Source organism: Vidua chalybeata, chromosome 13 (genome assembly GCF_026979565.1).
Source record: "Vidua chalybeata isolate OUT-0048 chromosome 13, bVidCha1 merged haplotype, whole genome shotgun sequence".
NCBI lineage: Eukaryota > Metazoa > Chordata > Aves > Passeriformes > Viduidae > Vidua > Vidua chalybeata.
The window spans coordinates 20,166,494-20,185,653 of record NC_071542.1 but is presented as its reverse complement, the minus strand read 5'-3'; the positions used below and the strand labels follow the sequence as shown (position 1 = coordinate 20,185,653).

General features: G+C 52.0%; 1 protein-coding gene across 2 annotated transcripts in view; it reads left to right on the top strand.

Moving 5' to 3' along the window:
- Positions 1-13,933, top strand: part of UACA (uveal autoantigen with coiled-coil domains and ankyrin repeats) — a 31,809-nt gene extending 17,876 nt beyond the window's left edge. The window contains exons 6-19 of one of the 2 annotated variants that reach the window (XM_053954969.1): positions 200-270; positions 378-484; positions 1,328-1,509; positions 1,893-1,930; positions 2,081-2,164; positions 2,720-2,827; positions 3,810-3,842; positions 4,347-4,445; positions 4,644-4,680; positions 5,468-5,520; positions 7,433-10,093; positions 10,665-10,817; positions 12,047-12,112; positions 12,188-13,933. In XM_053954969.1, coding sequence (XP_053810944.1) covers positions 200-270; positions 378-484; positions 1,328-1,509; positions 1,893-1,930; positions 2,081-2,164; positions 2,720-2,827; positions 3,810-3,842; positions 4,347-4,445; positions 4,644-4,680; positions 5,468-5,520; positions 7,433-10,093; positions 10,665-10,817; positions 12,047-12,112; positions 12,188-12,259 — 3,764 coding nt within the window. In that variant the 3' untranslated portion in view covers positions 12,260-13,933. The remainder of the gene's footprint in view (positions 1-199; positions 271-377; positions 485-1,327; positions 1,510-1,892; positions 1,931-2,080; positions 2,165-2,719; positions 2,828-3,809; positions 3,843-4,346; positions 4,446-4,643; positions 4,681-5,467; positions 5,521-7,432; positions 10,094-10,664; positions 10,818-12,046; positions 12,113-12,187) is intronic. The other variant, XM_053954970.1, reaches the window with a different exon arrangement.
- Positions 13,934-19,160: the final 5,227 nt, after the last annotated feature.

Sequence of the window (19,160 nt, the reverse complement as noted above, 5' to 3'; positions counted from 1 at the left end):
GCCCTGTGCCACCTCTCCCCTGCCCTGTGCCACCTCTCCCCGTCCTGTGCCACCTCTCCCCGCCCTGTGCCCCCTCTCCCTGCCCTGTGCCCCCTCTCCCTGTGCCACCTCTCCCTGCCCTGTGCCCCCTCTCCCTGTGCCCCCTCTCCCTGCCCTGTGCCCCCTCTCCCTGTGCCACCTCTCCCTGCTCTGTCCCCAGCCATGTCCGACTGCTCCGCCAGCATCCAGCTGCTCTGCGACCACGGCGCCGCCGTCAACTCCAAGGACGGGGTAAGGGGCTGCCTCCCCCTCCTCCTGCCCCTCCGTGCTGCACAGAGGGAGCTGCTGGCCCCCCCTGCCCCCCCCCCCTGCCCTCACGCTGTCCCCCTGTCCCCCAGGACGGGAGGACACCGCTGGTGCTGGCCACCCAGATGTGCCGCCCCGCGCTCTGCCAGCTGCTCCTGGACAGGGGGGCCGATGTCAACGCCAGGGACAAGCAGAGCAGGTGAGGCCTGGGAGGGGGCTCTGGGGGTCCTGCTGGCACGGGAGGGAGCGCTGCCCCTTGGCACAATGCCTGTGCCCGGGCTGGGGGAGGAGAACCTGGCAGCTGGCTCGGAAGCGGATCTGCCGGTTCAGCACCGCGGTGAAGCCTGGCCTTTTCTCCTGCTCCTGCTGGCGTCCAGAATGTTCCCGGCCTTGTTCCTGCCAGCAGGGAACCCACACTGAAGGGTTTTTCTGTCCCAAGCAGCCTTTGGGGTCAGTGTGCACAACGGGCCGTGGCAAAAGTGGTGCTCTGGCAAGAAGTCCTGAGTGCACTGGAGCTCCCGAGGGACCTCGAGCTGTTTCTTCCCGGGGCCAGGGGAGGGGGTTTTGTTTCTAGCTGCTGCTTGTGCCAGTTGTTTCTTGGAGAGTTCTGAGGCTGCCGTGGGATGAAGCCTGGCTACCCCCATTGCACGTCCTGCAGCTGCTTGGGGAAGCTGTGCCAGGGCTCCCAGGCACCCCCCTCTCCAAACCTTGTCTGAACTCCTTGCCTGGAGTTTGTTGTGTCTGTTGAGACTCGGATCTGGTAGAGGAAACCAAAGTCATGGGAGCTCCCCAAACACCGGGTGACTTTCAAAGGCAGCAAGTCTCTGCTGGTTCTCTGCAAATACTGTTATTATGGCGGGTTTGTTTGCTTTTTGACAAATATTTAAACATTGCCCGAGTGACTTTGGGAAGCTGTTTCCTCTGTGGACAGAGGGAGAGTGCCGTGGCTGAGCTTTCTGTGGTCAGAGACCGGGCTTGGCTCTGTGGGTGATGCTCTGTGGGATCCCCAGAGCCCTCAACCCCATCTCTCTCCCCATCCCAGGACTGCCCTCATGCTAGGCTGTGAATATGGCTGCAAGGATGCCGTGGAGGTGTTGCTCAGGAATGGTGCTGATGTTGGTTTGACTGATGGCCTTGGGCATGACTGTGCTTACTATGCCAGGATTGGGGACAATATTGACATTTTGGCTTTAATAAAAGCTGCCGTTGAGGACTCCAGCAGAGGTAGGAGGAACCTACAACACCTTCCTTTGGGTGGAATTGTGTCCCTGCTCCTGTGGCTCCAGGAGCTGTTTCGGAGGGCAGCTGTGGTCCTTTGACCACAGAGGACATGAACTGCCAGCTTGGGAGGGGAAGGACAGTTCTTGGGGTTGTGTGGTTTTAGCAAAGCTTTTAAGAGGGTTGCAGGCTCTGGTGCCTCGAGGGCTTAACAGTATTGATCATGGGAGTTATTTACCCTTATTTCCATGTTTAACTGTGGTGAGGTATTTTTCTGAAATGCCCTCCCAGGGTGGAAGGGGGATGGAACTGGCCGAATGCGTCGCGTTGTTCCGTGAATCCGAAGGAAACGCCTTTTGTAACTCCCTGGTTCTGTGGTGCTTTTTTAGGAAGAGACAGCGTCAAGAGAGGGCAGGCTGAGCAAAAGGTACTTGCTGAGGCCGTTTGTCACTGGGGTGTGCAGAGGGGATCCCGTGTGTGGGGCTGAGGTCAGGGGGGTGACCCCTGTCCCGGTGGGAGCCGGGGAGGCTGGGATGCTGCAGGGATCTCAAGGAATGCTCTCCTGCTGCTCTGACAGGGCGCCAGCGTGTCCCAGCAGTGGGGCCGGGGCTGTGGAGCACACCAGGAGCTCCAGCTGTTCCAGAAGGAGCCCAGCACTCAGGTGGGTGGGGAGCATCCTGCGGGCTCCCACTGGGATCACGAGCCAAGCTGGGCTGCTGAAGTGGGCACTAATGATCCCCTGGGCACAGGTCACACGTTGCTGTTTGCTTAAAACCTAAGTGCATGATGTGCACTGTGGCAATTATGCAGATGAGCTGTGAACTTCTTTCAGGAAAAAACTGCACTTATCTCAGCTAATAAATAGTTGGAAGTGTCCCTGTCTTAACCTTTCCTACCTCTTAACCTTCTGCCTGTGCAGTAAAATCAGTCACAAATGAGGAAGATTTATTTTTTTTAACGTTCTCAAGAGATGTGTGTTTGTGTCGTACTAAAAATAATCTGTGTCATAATTGTTCTACTAAGCAGCATTAATTTTCCCATCTCATTCCCATGTCGTTGCAGTTTTCAAAAGGCTAGGCAGGGCTCAGAGTCCTCAGTAAATCTGAAGATTTAACTCTGTTAAATCTGTTGGCTCAGAGTCTTTACCTTTCCCGATGTGTGTGTAGTGTGGGGAGGTGTTCATTTTTGGTTTTAAGTGTCGTATTTCACTTTCAAGGACTTGGAGCTGGAAAACCAAGATCTGAAAGACCGGATGAGAGAGGTGCAGGAGGAGCAGAGGATGCTGCTGGACAGAATCAGTGGGCTGCAGCTGCAGCTCAGTGAGGTAAACCAAGGCTCGGGGTGCCTGGCTGGAAACCTGGGACAGCCCCCTGGTGCTGGCCCGTGGAGTTAGGACGTGGTGTCCACAGCTTTCCTGGGAATTACTGCAAGGTGTGTCACTCACTGCCTGCTGGAAAAGCCTGGGGTCTTGTTGGTACACTGGAATTGTCAGGAGGCTGATGCAGTGCCCTTCCCTGGCACCCAGAAATTTGGGCAGCAGCATTGGTGGCTCTGCCCCCCTGGTGCAGCTGAGCCACGGGCTGCTCTGGAGTGCTGGGATTTGGAGGCTGAACTTCATCTCTCCATTAAATGGAGGTGGTGTGTGGCAGGGCTTTGTCATCAGCTGATTTTCCAGCTGTTACTGGAAGTGGAAGCACAGAGGAAAAAAAAAAGAAATCTTCAGTTGGCAAGAAAACAAAGCCAAAGGTTTTCAAAAGAAGTTTCTCACCCAAATTTGAAATGCTGATTTTTAAAAAAAAATCCCTCTGTTTGGAGGTCTAAGTGTGACTCGTAGAAAGAAAACATAAAAAGGATTTTTTTGTTGTTTTTTTGCTTTGTGGAGGCTGTCTCTTCGCTGTATTTTTGTAGAGGTTTATTTATGCAGCTTCTCCTAAATGTAGCCCATGGATAGAAAGAATATTTCTTAGTGCAGTCACTGGCTTGTCTGAACTCCTGTTTTAAGCATTGCCTTTATAAAATAAACTTCTTAAGAGAAACTTCCCAAGATCAGCAGACTTCTGAAAGCTGTACTCAGCTGCCTCAGGAGTGTCTGAGCTGGAAAACAGGAGATATTCCAGTCCCAGAGACATTGCTCTGTCAGACATCCTGGCTAGAGAAATAGGAACCAGAGCAATAAAGCTGGATGGAAATTGGAAGGGGAGCATTGGAAGCTGGGGTGGATTTGATGAACTGTGTGTGAGCCTCTTGAACATCATTGAGAAAATTATTTGGGGGGGATTTTTTTTTTTTTTTTGTCATTTTTGCAGGAGCAAATGTTTGCAGATGATCTTGAGAATGAGGTAGGATGTGTCACCTGTAACAGCACTGGGGAGTAGGGGAAGCAGCTCTCTTTTATTTCCTCTGCAGTTTTAAGTACATTACTTAAAAGCTACCTAAAAATGCCAAATGAAGCATCTGCTGCTCTGGTTCAGTTAATGCAGCTCCACAGCATTTCTATTACTGCAAATAATTACCATTCCCAAGGCTCCTTTGAAGCACACTTAGCATATGAAGCACACTGATAATATTAAGCATCTCTGTAGTGACTTCCAGTAATGCAAGACTAACCAACATGAATTACTTAAACAGTGGCAGGTTATGTTGGTGCAAATTCTTGACTCATTCTTCAAGACTCCTCCTGTAGAGGAGCAGTCTTGAAGGACAATTCCAGAAGCAAAAATTAGGGATTCTTTCGGTGCTGATCTTGGTTGAAGTTCTGTCTAAACTCTTCAAAAAGTTCCTTGAGGTCTTACAAACCTGTCCATTCTTGTGGCTTTGGCTATTTGGCTCTCCTTCTCTTTCAGAAAGATGAGCTGAAGAAAATCCTGACTACCAAGGAAAAGCAGCAGGAAGAAAGTTTAAGGACTATTGAAGCTCTCAAAGCTAAACTCAAGTATTATGAAGTATGTTGAGTGATTTGAAATGGGATGTAGCAATTGATATTTACAGTAGGAAGTACTTCAGCATTTTAAATTGCTGAAACTGCTGAATGGTTATCTCATAGCAAAAGCTTTCCCTGCCCCTTCACTCCTAGCTTAACACAGAGCAGAAATTTGCAATGATTTTTCAGCTTACTTTTGTTTCTTGCCCTTTGGTTTTAGGGTGACTCTGTGGGGTCTGGAGGTAACTTTGGAAGCAGTAAGTACAGTCAGTTGTTAAGGCTTGCTGTGCTGGTGGGGTGTTGGAATACAGGGATTAAAGGGGCTTTTTGGCCATCTCTTCCTGTTGCTGGTCTGAAATGCAGCCAGGCCTCGTGCCCAGCCCTGTGAGCTGTGCTTGTGGGAGCTGCCAGGGCACCAGGGATCCATCTCCCAGGAGTGCCTGGCCTTGGCAGATGTGCCTGGGGGCTCTGCTGTGTGCTCTGCTCAGCTGAACAGCGAGCTGAGCAGGAGCCAGGGGAGCAGCCCTTCCCATCCTCGCGGGCTGAGGGGCTGCGGCTGTGTCAGAGCTGGAGTGGAGCAGCTTTGACTTCAGCACAGCACCTGAGCTCCCACCTGGCTGAGGAGCCAGTTCCCAGGAGCTGGAGCCTCCTGCCTCCAGCCCAGCTGCAGACCTGCCTCACACTGGTGTAACACAAGGGCTCTTGACAGGTGAAATGGCATTTTGAGAGTTTGGCTGCCTGGCAGGAGGAGTCACGGATGGGATGCTTTCCCTGCTGGGCAAGCTGCCAGCTCTGGCCCTTGTGCAGGACCAGAACCCAGCGTGGCAAAACCACCTCTCTCCTCCTCCTTAGGAGGACCTTGGCCAGCCTTCCTGTGGGCATTAATTAAGTAGAAGTTGTTTTAATGACAAGCACTTAAACACCGGCCTTCAGCCTAGTGTGACCCCAGTGACCAGAATAAAGCTGGGCAGGAAAATCAGTGTTCTTGTGATTGTGTTCCTGTTTTTAACCAGAGCCTAAACACTGTTTGCTTTGAAAATGCAGGAAAAGAAGATTTATTACTTAAACAAGGCCAAGCGTTTGCAGCAGAATCCCAGGTAATAAATATTTTACCACTGGAAGGAACTCTGAGATAGTCGTGCTGGGAAAGCTAAACGTACTTATAAAAGTGTGTTTATTGAGCATTGCTTCTGAGCACACGGTTCTGGGGAATTCTTGCTTTTCCGTGTTTATTTTTTACTGCGGGTGCCCTCTAGAGTCCTGTCTGCGACAGGGCTGTAAATGCTGGGAGCTGCTGGCTCTGTCCTGAGCTCTCCTAAACGTGTTTTCCACAGTCACTCTGGAAACTGGGGATTCATCTCCATCCTGTTTTTCTAATTTAATAATATAGTATAGTATAATTGTAACATAATTATAATGATAGAATTATATTACATATAATAAATATATAAATAAATATAATAATATAAATAAAATAATATATAATATAAGTAAATAATATAAAATATTATATTTTTATATATATATAATAATATGTAATTAATAAAATAATATCATATGCTGATTATTTAATTTTCCTGCCTGCTATATAAGAGTTCCCTGGCAATTCTGTTTGATAGCTATCAACCTTTAAAAGCAACAATTTGGGTATAAACAAGGTCCAGCAGAGCCTTGGGGGTGCAATGAGATGGTCTTTTAGGTCCCTTCCAGCACAGACCCTTCTAGAATTCCACGTGACTGCACTCCTCAGTCTTCTCAGCAAGAAGGGCCTGTTAGCCATGGCATTCTCTGCTCTGATTCCTTATAAAATTATTTTCTCACACTTGAGGGACGGGAGCAATAGCTTAATAAATTAAATTTGTCCTAGCAGATGAGTGATTAAATATGGATGCAGAACAAGGGAAATGGAATTAATGCATTATACCTGCCCCTCTAGGTTTAGATGGGATACTGGGAAGGAATTGTTCCCTGGGGAGGAGCTGGAATGGAATTCCCAGAGAAGCTGTGGCTGCCCCTGGAAATGTCCAAGGCTGGGTTGGATGGGGCTTGGAGCAGCCTGGGACAGTGGAGGTGTCCCTGCCATGGCAGGGGTGGCACTGGAGGGGCTTTAAGGTCCCTTCCAACCCAAACCACTCCATGACTGGGAAGCAGTAATGCAGAGCTATATTTGAGATTTTTTGCTGTTAAAAGCTGAAATACCTGTTCTCTAGTAGGGGCAAGAATCACTTACTGTAAAAAAAAAAAAAAAAACCAAGAGAAATGTCTTGTATTAGGGATGCTCAGATCAACTGGATTTTAGGCAGCTCCCATATTAAATCATGGCAGCTCCTGTGGCAGGCACATCCTTCTCTCTCTCAGGATTTTTTCATGGAGCAGCACAGAGAAAGAGAAAACAATTTCCATTCCTGCTCCTTGTTTTTCCCGTGTGGAATGTGTTTGGAGAATTGTTTCCCTGGGGTGATTGCTTGGTTGGGTTCTGGTGAGGATTGTTTGGGGCTGGTGGCCAATCCAACCCAATCCAACCCAATCCAATCCAACCCAACCCAATCCAACCCAATCCAACCCAATCCAACCCAATCCAACCCAATCCAACCCAATCCAACCCAATCCAACCCAATCCAACCCACCTGTGGCTGGGCTCTCAGAGAGGGGCACCAGTTGTGAGTGAGTTAGAGATGGGAGTTAGAAAAGTAGGTTTGTAGTGTTGGTATCTCCTTTAAATAGTAAATTAATGTGTTATAGCATAGTTCTAATACAGAAATCATTCAGCCTCCTGAGCTGGAGTCACACATCAGCATTTCTCCCCACTTGTTCACCTGCATTTACAATAAGTTCCCATATTAAATCTTGGCAGTTCCCATATTAAATCTTGGCAGTTCCCATATTAAGGTAATGGCAGTTCCCATATTAAATCTTGGCAGTTCCCATATTAAATAATAAGCAATAAACACGTGCACGTGACCTCTCAGAGTTGTGAACTCGTATTTTTTTGTGCCATTTTCCCTCCAGTCCAGGTCTATGCTGAGGCCCCTGGAGCTCTCCCTGCCGAGCCAGGCTCCCAGCTCCGAGAAGGAGACTTTGAAGAAAGAGCTGGAGAGCCTGAGGAGCTGCTTTGGTGCAGCCAAGGAGGAGATCAGCAAGCTGCAGAGGGAGCTGGCCCTGAAGGGCTCGGAGTGCAGAGCTCTGGCCTCGGAGTGCGAGCGGAGCAAGGCAGAGTCCGACAGCCAGGTCAGGCAGCTGGAGGACGCCCTGAGGGACGTGCAGAAGAGGATGTTCGACTCCGAGGGCAAAGTGAAGCAGATGCAGAGCCACTTCCTCGCCCTCAAGGAGCACCTGGCCAGCGAGGTGGCCTCGGGGAGCGCCAAGGCGACGGAGGAGCTCAAGGAGCAGCTCCGGGAGATGAAAGCCAAGTACGAGGGAGCCTCTGCTGAGGTGGGGAAACTGAGGAACCAGATCAAGCAGAACGAATTGCTGGTGGCGGAGTTCCAGAGGGACGAGGGCAGGCTGGTGGAGGAAAACAAAAGGTTGCAGAAGGAGCTCGCGAAGGTGGAGGTGGAGCGAGATAAAAGGGGCAGGGATGTCACGGAGTTGGAAGGGCAGCTCAGAGAGACGGCGGCCAAATTGGCGCAGTCTGTGAGCGCAGAGCAGTTTGAGAGCATGAAGGGTTTGCTGTCAGACGAGGTGAATGAGAAGGCAAGGAGGCTGGCAGAGGTGGAAGGGGAGCGGGAGAGGCTGCAGGCAGAGGTTGTGCTGTTGCAGAGGGAGTCTGAGAGTCAGAGAGCTCAGCTGGCACGGCATGTGAAGGCAGAAGAGCACGAGCAAATGAGGAGTGGGTTTGAGCAGAGGGAAGAGGCGCTGGGGAAGGCGATTTCTGAGCTATCACACAAGAATGAGACTCTGCAGAAGGAACTTGAAAGATTGCAGGCTGATAACAAGGTGCTGAAGCAGCAAGTCCAAATGCTAAAAACTGAAATTAAAAACCAGAATGTGCCTTTAAAAATTCATGAGGAGTTGAAGAAAGCAAACGATCTGGCTGTGGGTGACCTGACAAAAAAGCTTTTTGAAATAACAAAGAAGTACAATGAAAGCAAAGCAGAAGCTGAAAAGTTGCTGGCAGAGAAGAACAACTTAAATGAGAATATCAGCCACTTGCAAGCTGTGTACCTGTCTCCAGAGCAGCACAAGAAAGAGGTGGAAGCTTTAAAATTGAATGGGATTGAGCTTGAAAAGCAGCTTGCTGAGCTTCAGAAGAAATACGATGAGGAGCAAGCAAAAGTGGGCAAACTGGTGACTGAGATCACTGGCCTGAGGGAGACCCTGAGGGATCAGTACGTGCTGGCCACCACGCACGAGGAGGTCAAAACTGTCCTGAACAGCACCCTGGAAAAAACCAACGGGGAGCTGTCAGATCTGAAGGGCAAAATTGGAGAGATAAAGCAAGAGTTCCTGAGGGTAAACGAAGAAAACGGAGCTTTAAAAAACAAGGTGAAACTCTTACAGAACCAATTAAAGACGGAGTATATCAGCTTAAAAGATCACGAAGCCACGGTAAATACTTTAAATAAAAGCGTGCGAGAGCTGCAGGAGAGCAACGCTGCCGTTAGGGCTGAGCACCAGAGGGGGCGAGAGGAAATCTCACAGCTGCATGCAGAAATCGAAGCCCAGAAGAAGGAGCTGGACACAATTCAGGAGTGCATCAAGTCGAAATACGCCCCGGTGGCCTCCTCCGAGGACAGAGAGCAGAGCTTGGAAGCCACCGTGGAGGAGCTGAGGGCGCAGCTGCAGGAGCAGGAGCAGAGGCGCCGGGGAAGCGAGGAGGAGGCGCGGAGGTGCAGAGAGGAGAGCGAGAGGCTCCGCAGCGGGCTCCTCTCCGTCCAGAACGACCTGCAGCAGAACTACGTCCTGGCGGAGAGATCCCGCCGGCTGGAGAGGCTGTGTGCCAGCAGCATGGAGGGGCTCGGCCGGCAGCTGAGGGCTCTGCTGAGGAAGCACACGGGGCAGGAGGGGCGGCAGGACGGCGCCGCGGCTCCGCAGCTCCCGGCGGAGCACCTGGAGGCGCTGAGGGAGGCCCTGGGGCGCGCCGTGGAGGAGCTGCAGGAGGCCCTGAGCAGGAAGGAGGAGCGTTACCGCGAGGAAACGCTGCGAGTCGGGGAGCTGCAGCGGGAGCTGGCTGAGCTGAAGGGGTCCTCGGTGCCTCTGGTGGAACACGCCCGGCTGAAGGAAGGGCTGGAGGGAGAAATCGCGGCCGTCAGGCGCAGCCTGAAGGAGAAGGAGGCGGAAAGCCAAGGCAAGAGCGAGGAGGTGCTGAGGCTGCGGGCGGAGCTGCAGCTGAGCCAGCAGGCCCTGGCAGAGCTGCGGAGCCAGGAGGTGGTGGCCGTGGCGGAGTACAGCTCCATGAAGGGTGCCCTGGAGGCCCAGGTGAGCAGCATGGCTGGCCACTTGGCCAGCATGAGCCAGAAGTACGAGCAGGCCTGTGAGGAGGCCCTGCAGGCCAGGAGGAGCGAGCTGTCCCTCAAGGACGAGAAGGAGCTGCTCCAGCTGAGGAGCTGCAGCATCGAGCAGGAGATCAAGGACCAGAAGGAAAGGTGTGACAAGTCGCTGACAACCATTATTGACCTGCAGAAGAGGATCCAGGAGTCTGCAAAGCAGGTGGAAGCCAAGGACAGCAAGGTGAGATCTGGGCTTCGTGCTCCTGATGCTCTCAGCTCAGCATTCAGGCACTGGGCTGCAGCTCCTGAGGTGCTCCAGCACTGCTTTGTGCTGAGCATTAGGAGCCCAGGGCTGGCCCAAAGCAGCTGAAGTCCTGATTTTGCATCATGCAACGTTTTTCCAGTCCCTTATGTGTTCTGGACATGGTGTCGTGTTTAAATTCTGTAAAAGCTTCAGACTTCTGGGGATATCAGCTCCTGCTTCCTCTGGAGCTGTGTTTGTTGGGCATCTCTGACCTGCCTTCTGAAGGTTCACTGTTCCTCCTAGAAGTTAGACCTGGAATATCCTCAGATTTTCAGTCCCTTATGTCACTGCTGACCTGCAGGGTCTGTTCCTGACACCCCCCAGTGCCAGGGAGCACAGTGGGAACCAGCATGTCAAGAAAGCAAAGTCCTCTCTTAAGCAAGCTGGGGCAAAGACCCTTCAGTGCTTGCTGGGCTTCATCAGACTCAAAAGAATGTTAAAGAGCAGTTTGCAGTGAGACATCCTTAAATGGTGTTTTCTGTGTTGGTTTTTTTTTTTTTTTTTGAAGATAACAGAGCTGCTGAACGACGTGGAGCGGTTGAAGCAGGCTCTCAACGGCTTGTCCCAGCTGACATACACCACTGGGATCCCCTCCAAGAGGCACAACCAGCAGGTGGAACTGCTCCAGAGCCAAGTGAAAACACTCCAGCAGCAGCTGGCTGTAAGTGCTCACACAAGGTGTTGCCTGACGTGCAGTAGCATTGCCTAATTCCCTGTACAAACAGGGACATGTGGATGTGTGGATGTGCCCGCTGGAGCAGGGGGTGGGACTGCAGCCTCACACTTCTCAGTACCCTGGCCATGGTTTGCTTGGGCTTTTCCCCCTCAGTTCTGCTTCTCTGTCAGTTTTTCTCTGCTTTCCTCTTCAGTTTGAATTACAACACCTGACAGCTTTTCCAGAGAAAAAGGATATAAGCCAAGTGGGAGAACCTGTGCTTATGGGATACTCTGCTATAATCCTGCCAAGACCATTCCTGAAGGCTCAGCTTTAGTTGTTTCTTACAACCATGTATTTTTTCCTCACCTTGGCAGGGTGGGGTGGTAATTTCTTCATGGCTTGCAGTTGTGTTCCTCTGCCTGCAAGCCCGGGCTGTGCTGTTTGCCATGAAGCACTGACAGAGCAGGGGATTTTGTGCACACTTCTGTGGCTTCAGTAAAGCTGTGTCTGAGCAAAGTGAGTTCTGCTCCTGCTCAGATTCACAAACACATCTACCAGAGTATCTGCAGGGCTGATTCTTACGAGGCAACGTGTTCTAAAATGGGTGTTTTTAACCAAATAGCTGATGCTGGTGATGAAGCCAGTGTGCAGGGCTGGCACTGTTGTATTGAGGATGGTGAAGCAAGTGACATGACTCTTATGTTTTTGGAAGGTGAAAGCTGAGTTTATTAGCCTCACATTCTTTTTATAGCTGGTTCTGAGAAGGTTGGACCTGACTGATCTTCAGCTAATACTCCTTACACTATTGGTTCATTAGGAACAACACTTTCCTTGTAAACATCTTACAAGTAATAACAAGTTCAAAATACTAGCTGTGGGATTGCTTTAATTCTTTTTCTGGGTTTTCTCTGAACTTCCCAGAGGAATGCCTGGGAAAGTTTATCTGACTTCCTTTCTGACCAGACTCCCAACCACTACAACAGGCCAGGAGCTGGGCTCTGATGGTCAGGAAATTCTGAAATTCTGTGACCTCAGCTCCTGGCTGGCTCTGGCAGCCTCCCAGCAAAAGAGCAATCACTTTTTTATTTTTTTTTTTCCCTTGATTAGTGGAAGGGATGAAACTTAGACCTGGAAACCCAGCTTTGCTTGGTCTGGCAGGTGCACAGGGCTGGCAGGGGCAGGGGTTGGAGGCGTGGGGAGCTCACCTGGTGTCCCCGTGGTGTCTCTGGCAGGACGCCGCGCGGCAGCACCAGGAGGTGGTGGCAGTGTACAGGACACACCTGCTCAGCGCTGTCCAGGTGAGGCCTCAGGGTGGCTGGGGGGGGGTGCTCAGAGGGGTTCCCAGCGTCTGTGACGGGTGTTTGCTCCTCCAGGGTCACATGGATGAGGACGTGCAGGCTGCCCTGCTGCAGATCATCCGCATGAGGCAGGGCCTGGTGTGCTGACGGGTCTGGGGCCGTGCTCGTGGCACCGAGAGCCTCCAGGGGCTTCGTGCTGCCCTCAAATCAGTGATGGTGGCAGAGCTGCAGCTACAGCCTCCCAACCCCAAACAACTCCCGAAGCTGAAGCATTTTCTCCTCATCAAACACTACACCAGGGCTATGGCGTTTCAGGCCTGGCACTTCTTTCGTGAGATGGATAAAAAGTGTAGAAAATCTTTTAAAACTGTCAAAATGATGACATGGAGGTAAAATTATTTTAATGTCTGATTGACCACTTATTAAAGCAGGGCCTATACCCAGAAGCTCCAGTTGATCCTTGAACTTGAACTCTCATGGGATGGTTAAAAATAAACTGTGCAGAGCAGTGTGGCTGTGTTGTAGCTGTTGGATGTCCCTTAATGATTAAGAGAAAGTGGCTCATTTGTCACACTGCCTGAGCAGGGTGGGCTGTGACACACACACAGGAAGGTGTTTTGCTGTCTCTTGTAACTTGGCTGGCCAAGTTACAGCCTTTATTTAATATATAAGCTTAAGATTTAGTGCCTTTGCTCCTACAAGACTTTAAAAAAAAAAAAAAATCAGGTTTTCCATTTGAACACTAAGACTCCCTGCCCTCCCTCCCCCCAGAGTGTTCCTGAATGCTTCAATCCTGACTCCTGCAGGCTGGGGAGTGGGGCTGGAGTGGCCTGGTTTGGGGAGCAGCAGCTGGATCCCAGTGCCCTGCTCCTGCTGCTGCACAATTCCACTCCTCGTCAGGGTGGGGCTGAGCAGCTCAGTGAGGCACTTCAGGGTCTGGGTTTTCACACCCCAGCTCGTGGAAGTGTGAGCTGTAAATGATGTGCTTTGATCTTATTTGTGGGGGAAGATGTCAGGAGTGAGGATTAATGGAAGGAGAATTTTTAATTGCTGGAATCTCCCCGTGAAACAAGGCTTCATTTTTAACTGAAGGATGGTTTCCATAAGGAAGTTTCATGAAAAAAAAAAAAAACAAAAAACCCATGAAATTTGTTACTGTTCAAGGGAAGTCTTTGAAAAATGAGCCTGTTAAGGAATGGAGCTGTTTAAATTGAGCACCAGTGAGTGCTGACCTCAGTCTGCTTTTTAAAAGCCTTTGCTGATAACCACCGAGGGGGAATGGGGCATCCTGATGCAGAAAAGCCAAACTTCCTCTCCATATTCCTGAAAAATGAGGGCTGGAGTCAGAGTTCCCTGCTTTGTGTTGTTTGGGCTCCCCCAGCTGCCCCTCCAGGCCTTGGGCTCATTTTCTTTACAGTAGAATTGTGTTTATCTCCTTTTTTTTTTTTTTTTTTTTCCTCCCTTTTTGGGCAGAGTCTTGTAGGATTGAAGAGGCCACGTGGAGGCTCCAGACAGTGTTGGATGTGCAGGGCAGTTTTTATATAGAAATACCCTTAATATATTTACTAAATACGTGTCTGTAGTAAAACAGATCTGCTGCTGCTTTCCTTTAGTTTCTTACAGAAAACATCTCAGAGTAAAGAGTTACTTTTTAGCCAAATTCTTTTATGATTGCATTACTTGAAACTTATTGGAGAGGATTTGTTTTGTTGTACTAACTGGCCTATTTTGATACTGTGTTTCCTTATCCAGGGAGTTCCAGGTATGTTTTTCTAAATCTCTCCCATATTACAGCATCAATAAAATGGTTTCTTCTTTTTTTTTTTTTTTTTTTTTTTTTTGTTGTTGTTGTATTGTAGTGGTCAATTCTTGTTAAGGTACAGAAACACCAGTGGGGTTTTGAGCTTTGATAGGGTGTGGATTGTGTAAATCCTGGGAGAACGGGGGTGTCTCCAGGCTGGTGGAATGAACCAGTCCAACCAGGACTGTTCCCTCCCTGGGGAAGGTTCCACATCCGTGGCCAGGAGCGGGAGGAGGAAGTGGGAGGTCACCAGAATGTCAGATGCCACCAGAGCAGGGTCCCCTGGGGCAGCAGCACCACATTAACGAGGTAATGGAGCCTGGAGCTGGTGCTGGCACGGGGTTCTCTTGTGTAACAGCTCTCTGGCAAGGGCAATTTTCCTTTTTTCTCTCGAGGAGCTGGCTTGGCCATGGCTGGGAATGCTGGGAGGTTGGAGTTTACTGCCTTTGTCATCTCGTGCCTGCGTTGCTCTGCCAGCTCAGAAAATTGCCTTTTAATAGGGAGGCCATACACGTAATTGTCACAGCCATTAGGTCAGATGGATTTTACAGGAAGAGAAAAAGATGTTGAGCGTTTAAGGGCCATTAAATTGTGCAGGTTTTCATTGGTGGGCTGCAGCCTCCGAGGCAGCACGACGCTGGGAGGGATATTTATTTCACATTTGCAGAGCAGGGGAAGGGAATACGTTGCAAAGGAAAATAGGACACGAAAATGGGCTGGTTTTCCACTTGCTGAACAGCTAGTTTTATTTCCTAATAATTAGTTTTACACTTCATTAAGTGATGGGGGTTTTGCTTATATACTTCTAAGAATACAGTGGAGAAGATTTAAAAATTCTCAGCAGGGCATCAAGTTACAGTTTTATAATGTAATGAGGAATTTCTAAGGAGGATCAGGGCTGGGATAAAAATTGGTGTGAGTTCAGAGACACTTCTGGTTGCCCTGGTCTCACTGTACAACTTGCTGGAGTTTGGGGTTTGGAAGGTTTTGACTTCCAGTGGATAAACAAGTGAGAAGTGCTGCAGGATCTCGGATCCTGCTGGGAGGAGGGACAGAAGCTGGGCATTCAGGAGTGATTTCTCCTGCTGGTGTGGGGAAGAGCTGCAGCCCAGCCCAGGCAGCACCTCTGGGTGCTGGGGGCAGCAGTGGGGGACTGGAGGCCCTGGCAGGGGATTGCAGGGAAGGGTTTGGCTGCAGAGTTGAAGTGCAGCAGGTCCTGCAGGGCCTTCAGGAGCTGATTTCACAGGAGCCAGGAGTTCCCAGGGGTGATATCCACGTGTTCCTTGCCTGGAGGGGAATGACCCCATCTCTCCCCTCCTGAGCTGCAGCTCCGTGGAGCTGTCGAATTCCCAAAAAGCCCGGATAAAAGGCAGCTCTGTGTGTGTGGGTCTCAGCTCATCAGGCTGGCACCCTCGAGCTGCTGGAGGATTTGGAGGTGCTGTGCTGAATCCTCCACACCGACACGGCGTGGGAGGGTGCACTGGGACCTCGGCTGTTCCTGTGTGGTCCTGACAAGAAACCACAGGAATCCCGTGCCCCTGCTCCTGGGTCTCCTCCAACCCCAGGCTGTGATGTCTCTCACATCCCACTCCTGCTGGAAGGTGGAGAAGGAGAGAAGTGAGTGGGCTCTGGAGCAGGGACTCGCTGGGAGGAGAGGGAGCTCCTTGGCAAGCAGCAGAGCCTTGCAGGAGGCTGTGGGGAGGCAGGGCCTGAGGAAAGGCTGGCAGCATTCTCCTGGGGCTTCAGCTTCACCTGGAGAGAGGGCAGGATACAAAAATGCAGTCATCTGGGCAGCTTTGAAGAGTTCTGGCAGTCTGCTTTGTTTTCTTTTTCCTCTCCTGAAGAGGATGCAGGGAGGGGGCTCTGGAGATGCCCTGGGAGTGCACCCACAGGGAAATAAATCCACACCCACAGGGGAATCCACACCCAGCGTGGGGTGCCACTGCCAGAGGGCAGGGTTAGATGGGATGGTGGGAAGGAACAAAACCTTCCCCAGTCACCTTTGGAGCATCTCCAGTGCAATGGATGGGGATCCAGGGCCACATTTGGAGGTAAATTACACGGAACAAATAAAGCAATCTGTTCCTAAGGCACTCCTGTGCCTTTGAAAAGCTCGGCCCTCACTGACTGCTGGGGGTTTTAGGGGTATTTTTATCCATTCTAATCCAGTTGTTGCCTTTCTTTTTTTAAGGTCAACCGAACAAACCCCACCCAGCACTGGGGGCTGCTTGGGAGAGCCTGTGCTCAATCCCTGGGGAAATCCTCCTTGGATTCCAAATCCTCCTTGGAAAAGGCTCTGGTGCCCCCAGATCTGAGCTCTGCTGGCAGCTGGAGCGGGGCCCTGGCCCAGAGCAAGCAAGGAAAAGTCACTTTGGAGCCACTTTGGGCAGTTGTCCCCTGCTCCAGTCACCACCCAACCTGGCCTGGGGCACTGCCAGGGATCCAGGGGCAGCCACAGCTGCTCTGGGCACCTGTGCCAGGGCCTGCCCACCCTCCCAGGGAACAATTCCCAATTCCCAATATCCCATCCATCCCTGCCCTCTGGCAGTGGGAGCCATTCCCTGTGCCCCATCCCTCCATCCCTTGTCCCCAGCCCCTCTCCAGCTCTCCTGGAGCCCCTTCAGGCCCTGCAAGGGGCTCTGAGCTCACCCTGGAGCTTTCCCTTCTCCAGGCTGAACTTCTCCTATTTGTCCCGGTGTGCCTTGTCCTGTTCCTGCCTCCTGGGCTTGGGCAGAGCCCCCAGCCAGGGCTGTGTGCCTGGGGCCGTGTTCCTGCTGTGTTTTGGGTTTTGGGGCCACGTTCCCGCTGCGTGTTGGGGCTGTGTTCCCTGTGTGTTTTGGGGCCGTGTTCCAGGTATTTCTGGCTCTGGTTTGGGATCACTGACACCGTTCCCCTGTGCCATGGGATCACCTGGGTTCAAACCCCTCTGCCTCCAGCGGGATCCTGCTGGTGCCTTTCTGGGAGCAGCTGGAAGGGGCAGTGCCCGTGGGGGCAGAGGAGGTCCCTGCTTGGCTGGAGCAGGCTGAGGACAGAGGTGAGGACAGAGGTCACTGCCCTGGCACGGGGCCTGCCAGGGCAAAGTTGATGTGCCAGCCCCCAGGAATGTGTTTGACCTGGCTCAGGGAGTTTGATCAGCACTTCTGGGCTCCACTTCCAGCACTTCCATCCTGGATCAGACACCTCAGACAGCAGGAAGGTGATGAAACACTGCAATGGGGGCTCCAGGCTCGTCCCTCTCTGGCTCTTGTGTCACCAAGTGGTTTGATTTCTGCTCTCAGCCCTCTGAGGTGCCATTTCTCTGTGGGTTGGGGGTATTCAGGTATCCATTGTCTCCAGTTCCTTTTTTGAGGCCAAGAGGGGCCCAGGGGGCAGGAGGGCTCTGTGGTCTTCTAGGAAAGATCAAAACCAGAGGGGGCTAGACCTGGCCTAGCAAAGCTGCTCTTCCAGCAGTGCCTGTGTGGGGAGGAGGATGTGGCTCATCCCAGCTCCTGCCAGACCCCCTGGAAGCTGCAGCTCCCGAGTGGTGCTTCCAGAGGCACTGAATTGCCACGTTCTCCCCGGCTCCTGCCCGCAGGCTCTGCCAGAGCTGCTCTGTGCCCTGCGGCTCCAGCTCTCCCAGCTGCCTTCCCCGAGTGCCAGAGCTCCAGAGCTCGCTGTGCAGCGAGTCAGGACCCGCTGCAGGGCAGGGCAGGGCAGGGCAGGGCAGGGAGCGCCGGGCTCGGCTCTGCCCCCAAAACACTCCCCAGGAATGTGCTTATCTGCTGTGTTCCCAGCCCGGGCAGCAGCCTCGTGCTCCTGATGCAATCGAGCTGCCCAGGAGAGGTTACAAACCCGCTCTGGGATTTTCCTTGGGCTACGGGAAGGTGTCACCTTACCTGGATGCCTCCGGGGGCAAAGTGCGGAGCACTGAGTGCCAGGACACGGGAATGGCTTCCCAGTGCCAGAGGGCAGGGCTGGATGGGATACTGGGAATCAGGAATTGTTCCCTGGGTGCCCAGAGCAGCTGCGGCTGCCCCTGGATCCCCTTGGCAGTGCCCAAGGCCAGGCTGGATGGAGCTTGGAGCAGCCTGATCTCTCTGCGCCTTCCTGCTGTCCAATCTAAACCTCCCCCCCTCCAGCTTGAGGCCATCCCCTCGTCCTGCACCTCGTGCACGTGTAATGCCTCAAAGTGGGCACGGAAGGGATTTCATTTCAAAAGCTCTCCTCAGCCCTCAGAACACCTGGGCTCTGGAATCTGCCCTGGAACGCGGGAGCAGCAGCTGGTTCTGAGCTCCCTGCCAGCGCCGCCAGGCAGCAACCGCGTCGGGCTGCTCAGCAAGCCACAGAAAAGCATCTTTTACCCCGGCCCTGCCTCCCCCCGGCCGTGGTTTGTCGGATCCCTCGGCAGCTCTGCCGTGCCGGGTTCAGCCCTGATTGGAAACACCACCGCGGCTCCATTACAAGCTCCGCGGCTTCCCCTGCACTTAACATTCCCTACAAATTGTTTGCTCAACTCTGGCATCTCGCCTCGGAGGAATTGTTGTCATTTGAAGGTTTAAGTCAGCTCTTTGAGCCCTCACCACTGTAAATAAGAGGCTCTTTGGAGGAGAGCTGCTCCACTTTTTTTCCCAGCCTCCCCCAGGGATGGAAGTGCTGGAATCCCTGTCACGCTCGTGTTAAAGAAACCCCAAACCCTGCCCTGGGAAAACTCATTTATAGAAACCAGCGGAATGAGCCGCTGTTTTTAGCCACATGTTCCTCATTTTGCTTTTATTGCTTGAACATGTCTGCACTGGAGCAGTGCCCCGGGAGGCTGGGGGTGCCAGCTGCACACCTGGCTCGGGCCGGGCAGAACCAAGGCTGCCCTTTCATCTCCAGCTCTCTGCTCTGATTGGAACCACGGCTTGGCCGCAGATCAGACACAAGGAGCTGAAAACCATCCTGCAGGAAGCCTTGTGAGGCTGGGGGGGGGTTAGGGGTGGGTTTTTTGTTTTTTTGGGTTTTTTTTCCCCTTTTTGGAGCTGTTGTATCGAGTTTACGTCCTGGCAGAGGCAGGAAACCATCGTGTGCAATGTGGCAACCAGAGCTCGCAGGCGGCCCGGCCAAGGGCTGTAAATTATGGCTTTAATTTCTTGGTTTATGGGCTCTTGTTGACTGCAGATCAATAGGAAAAAGGTGCACGGAGCCACCTCTTTTAATTAAAATGCTGCTGGGACCGGGCTGCAGCGAGGGAGGGGAGCAGCGAGAGGAGGTGGTGCCTGGAGCAGC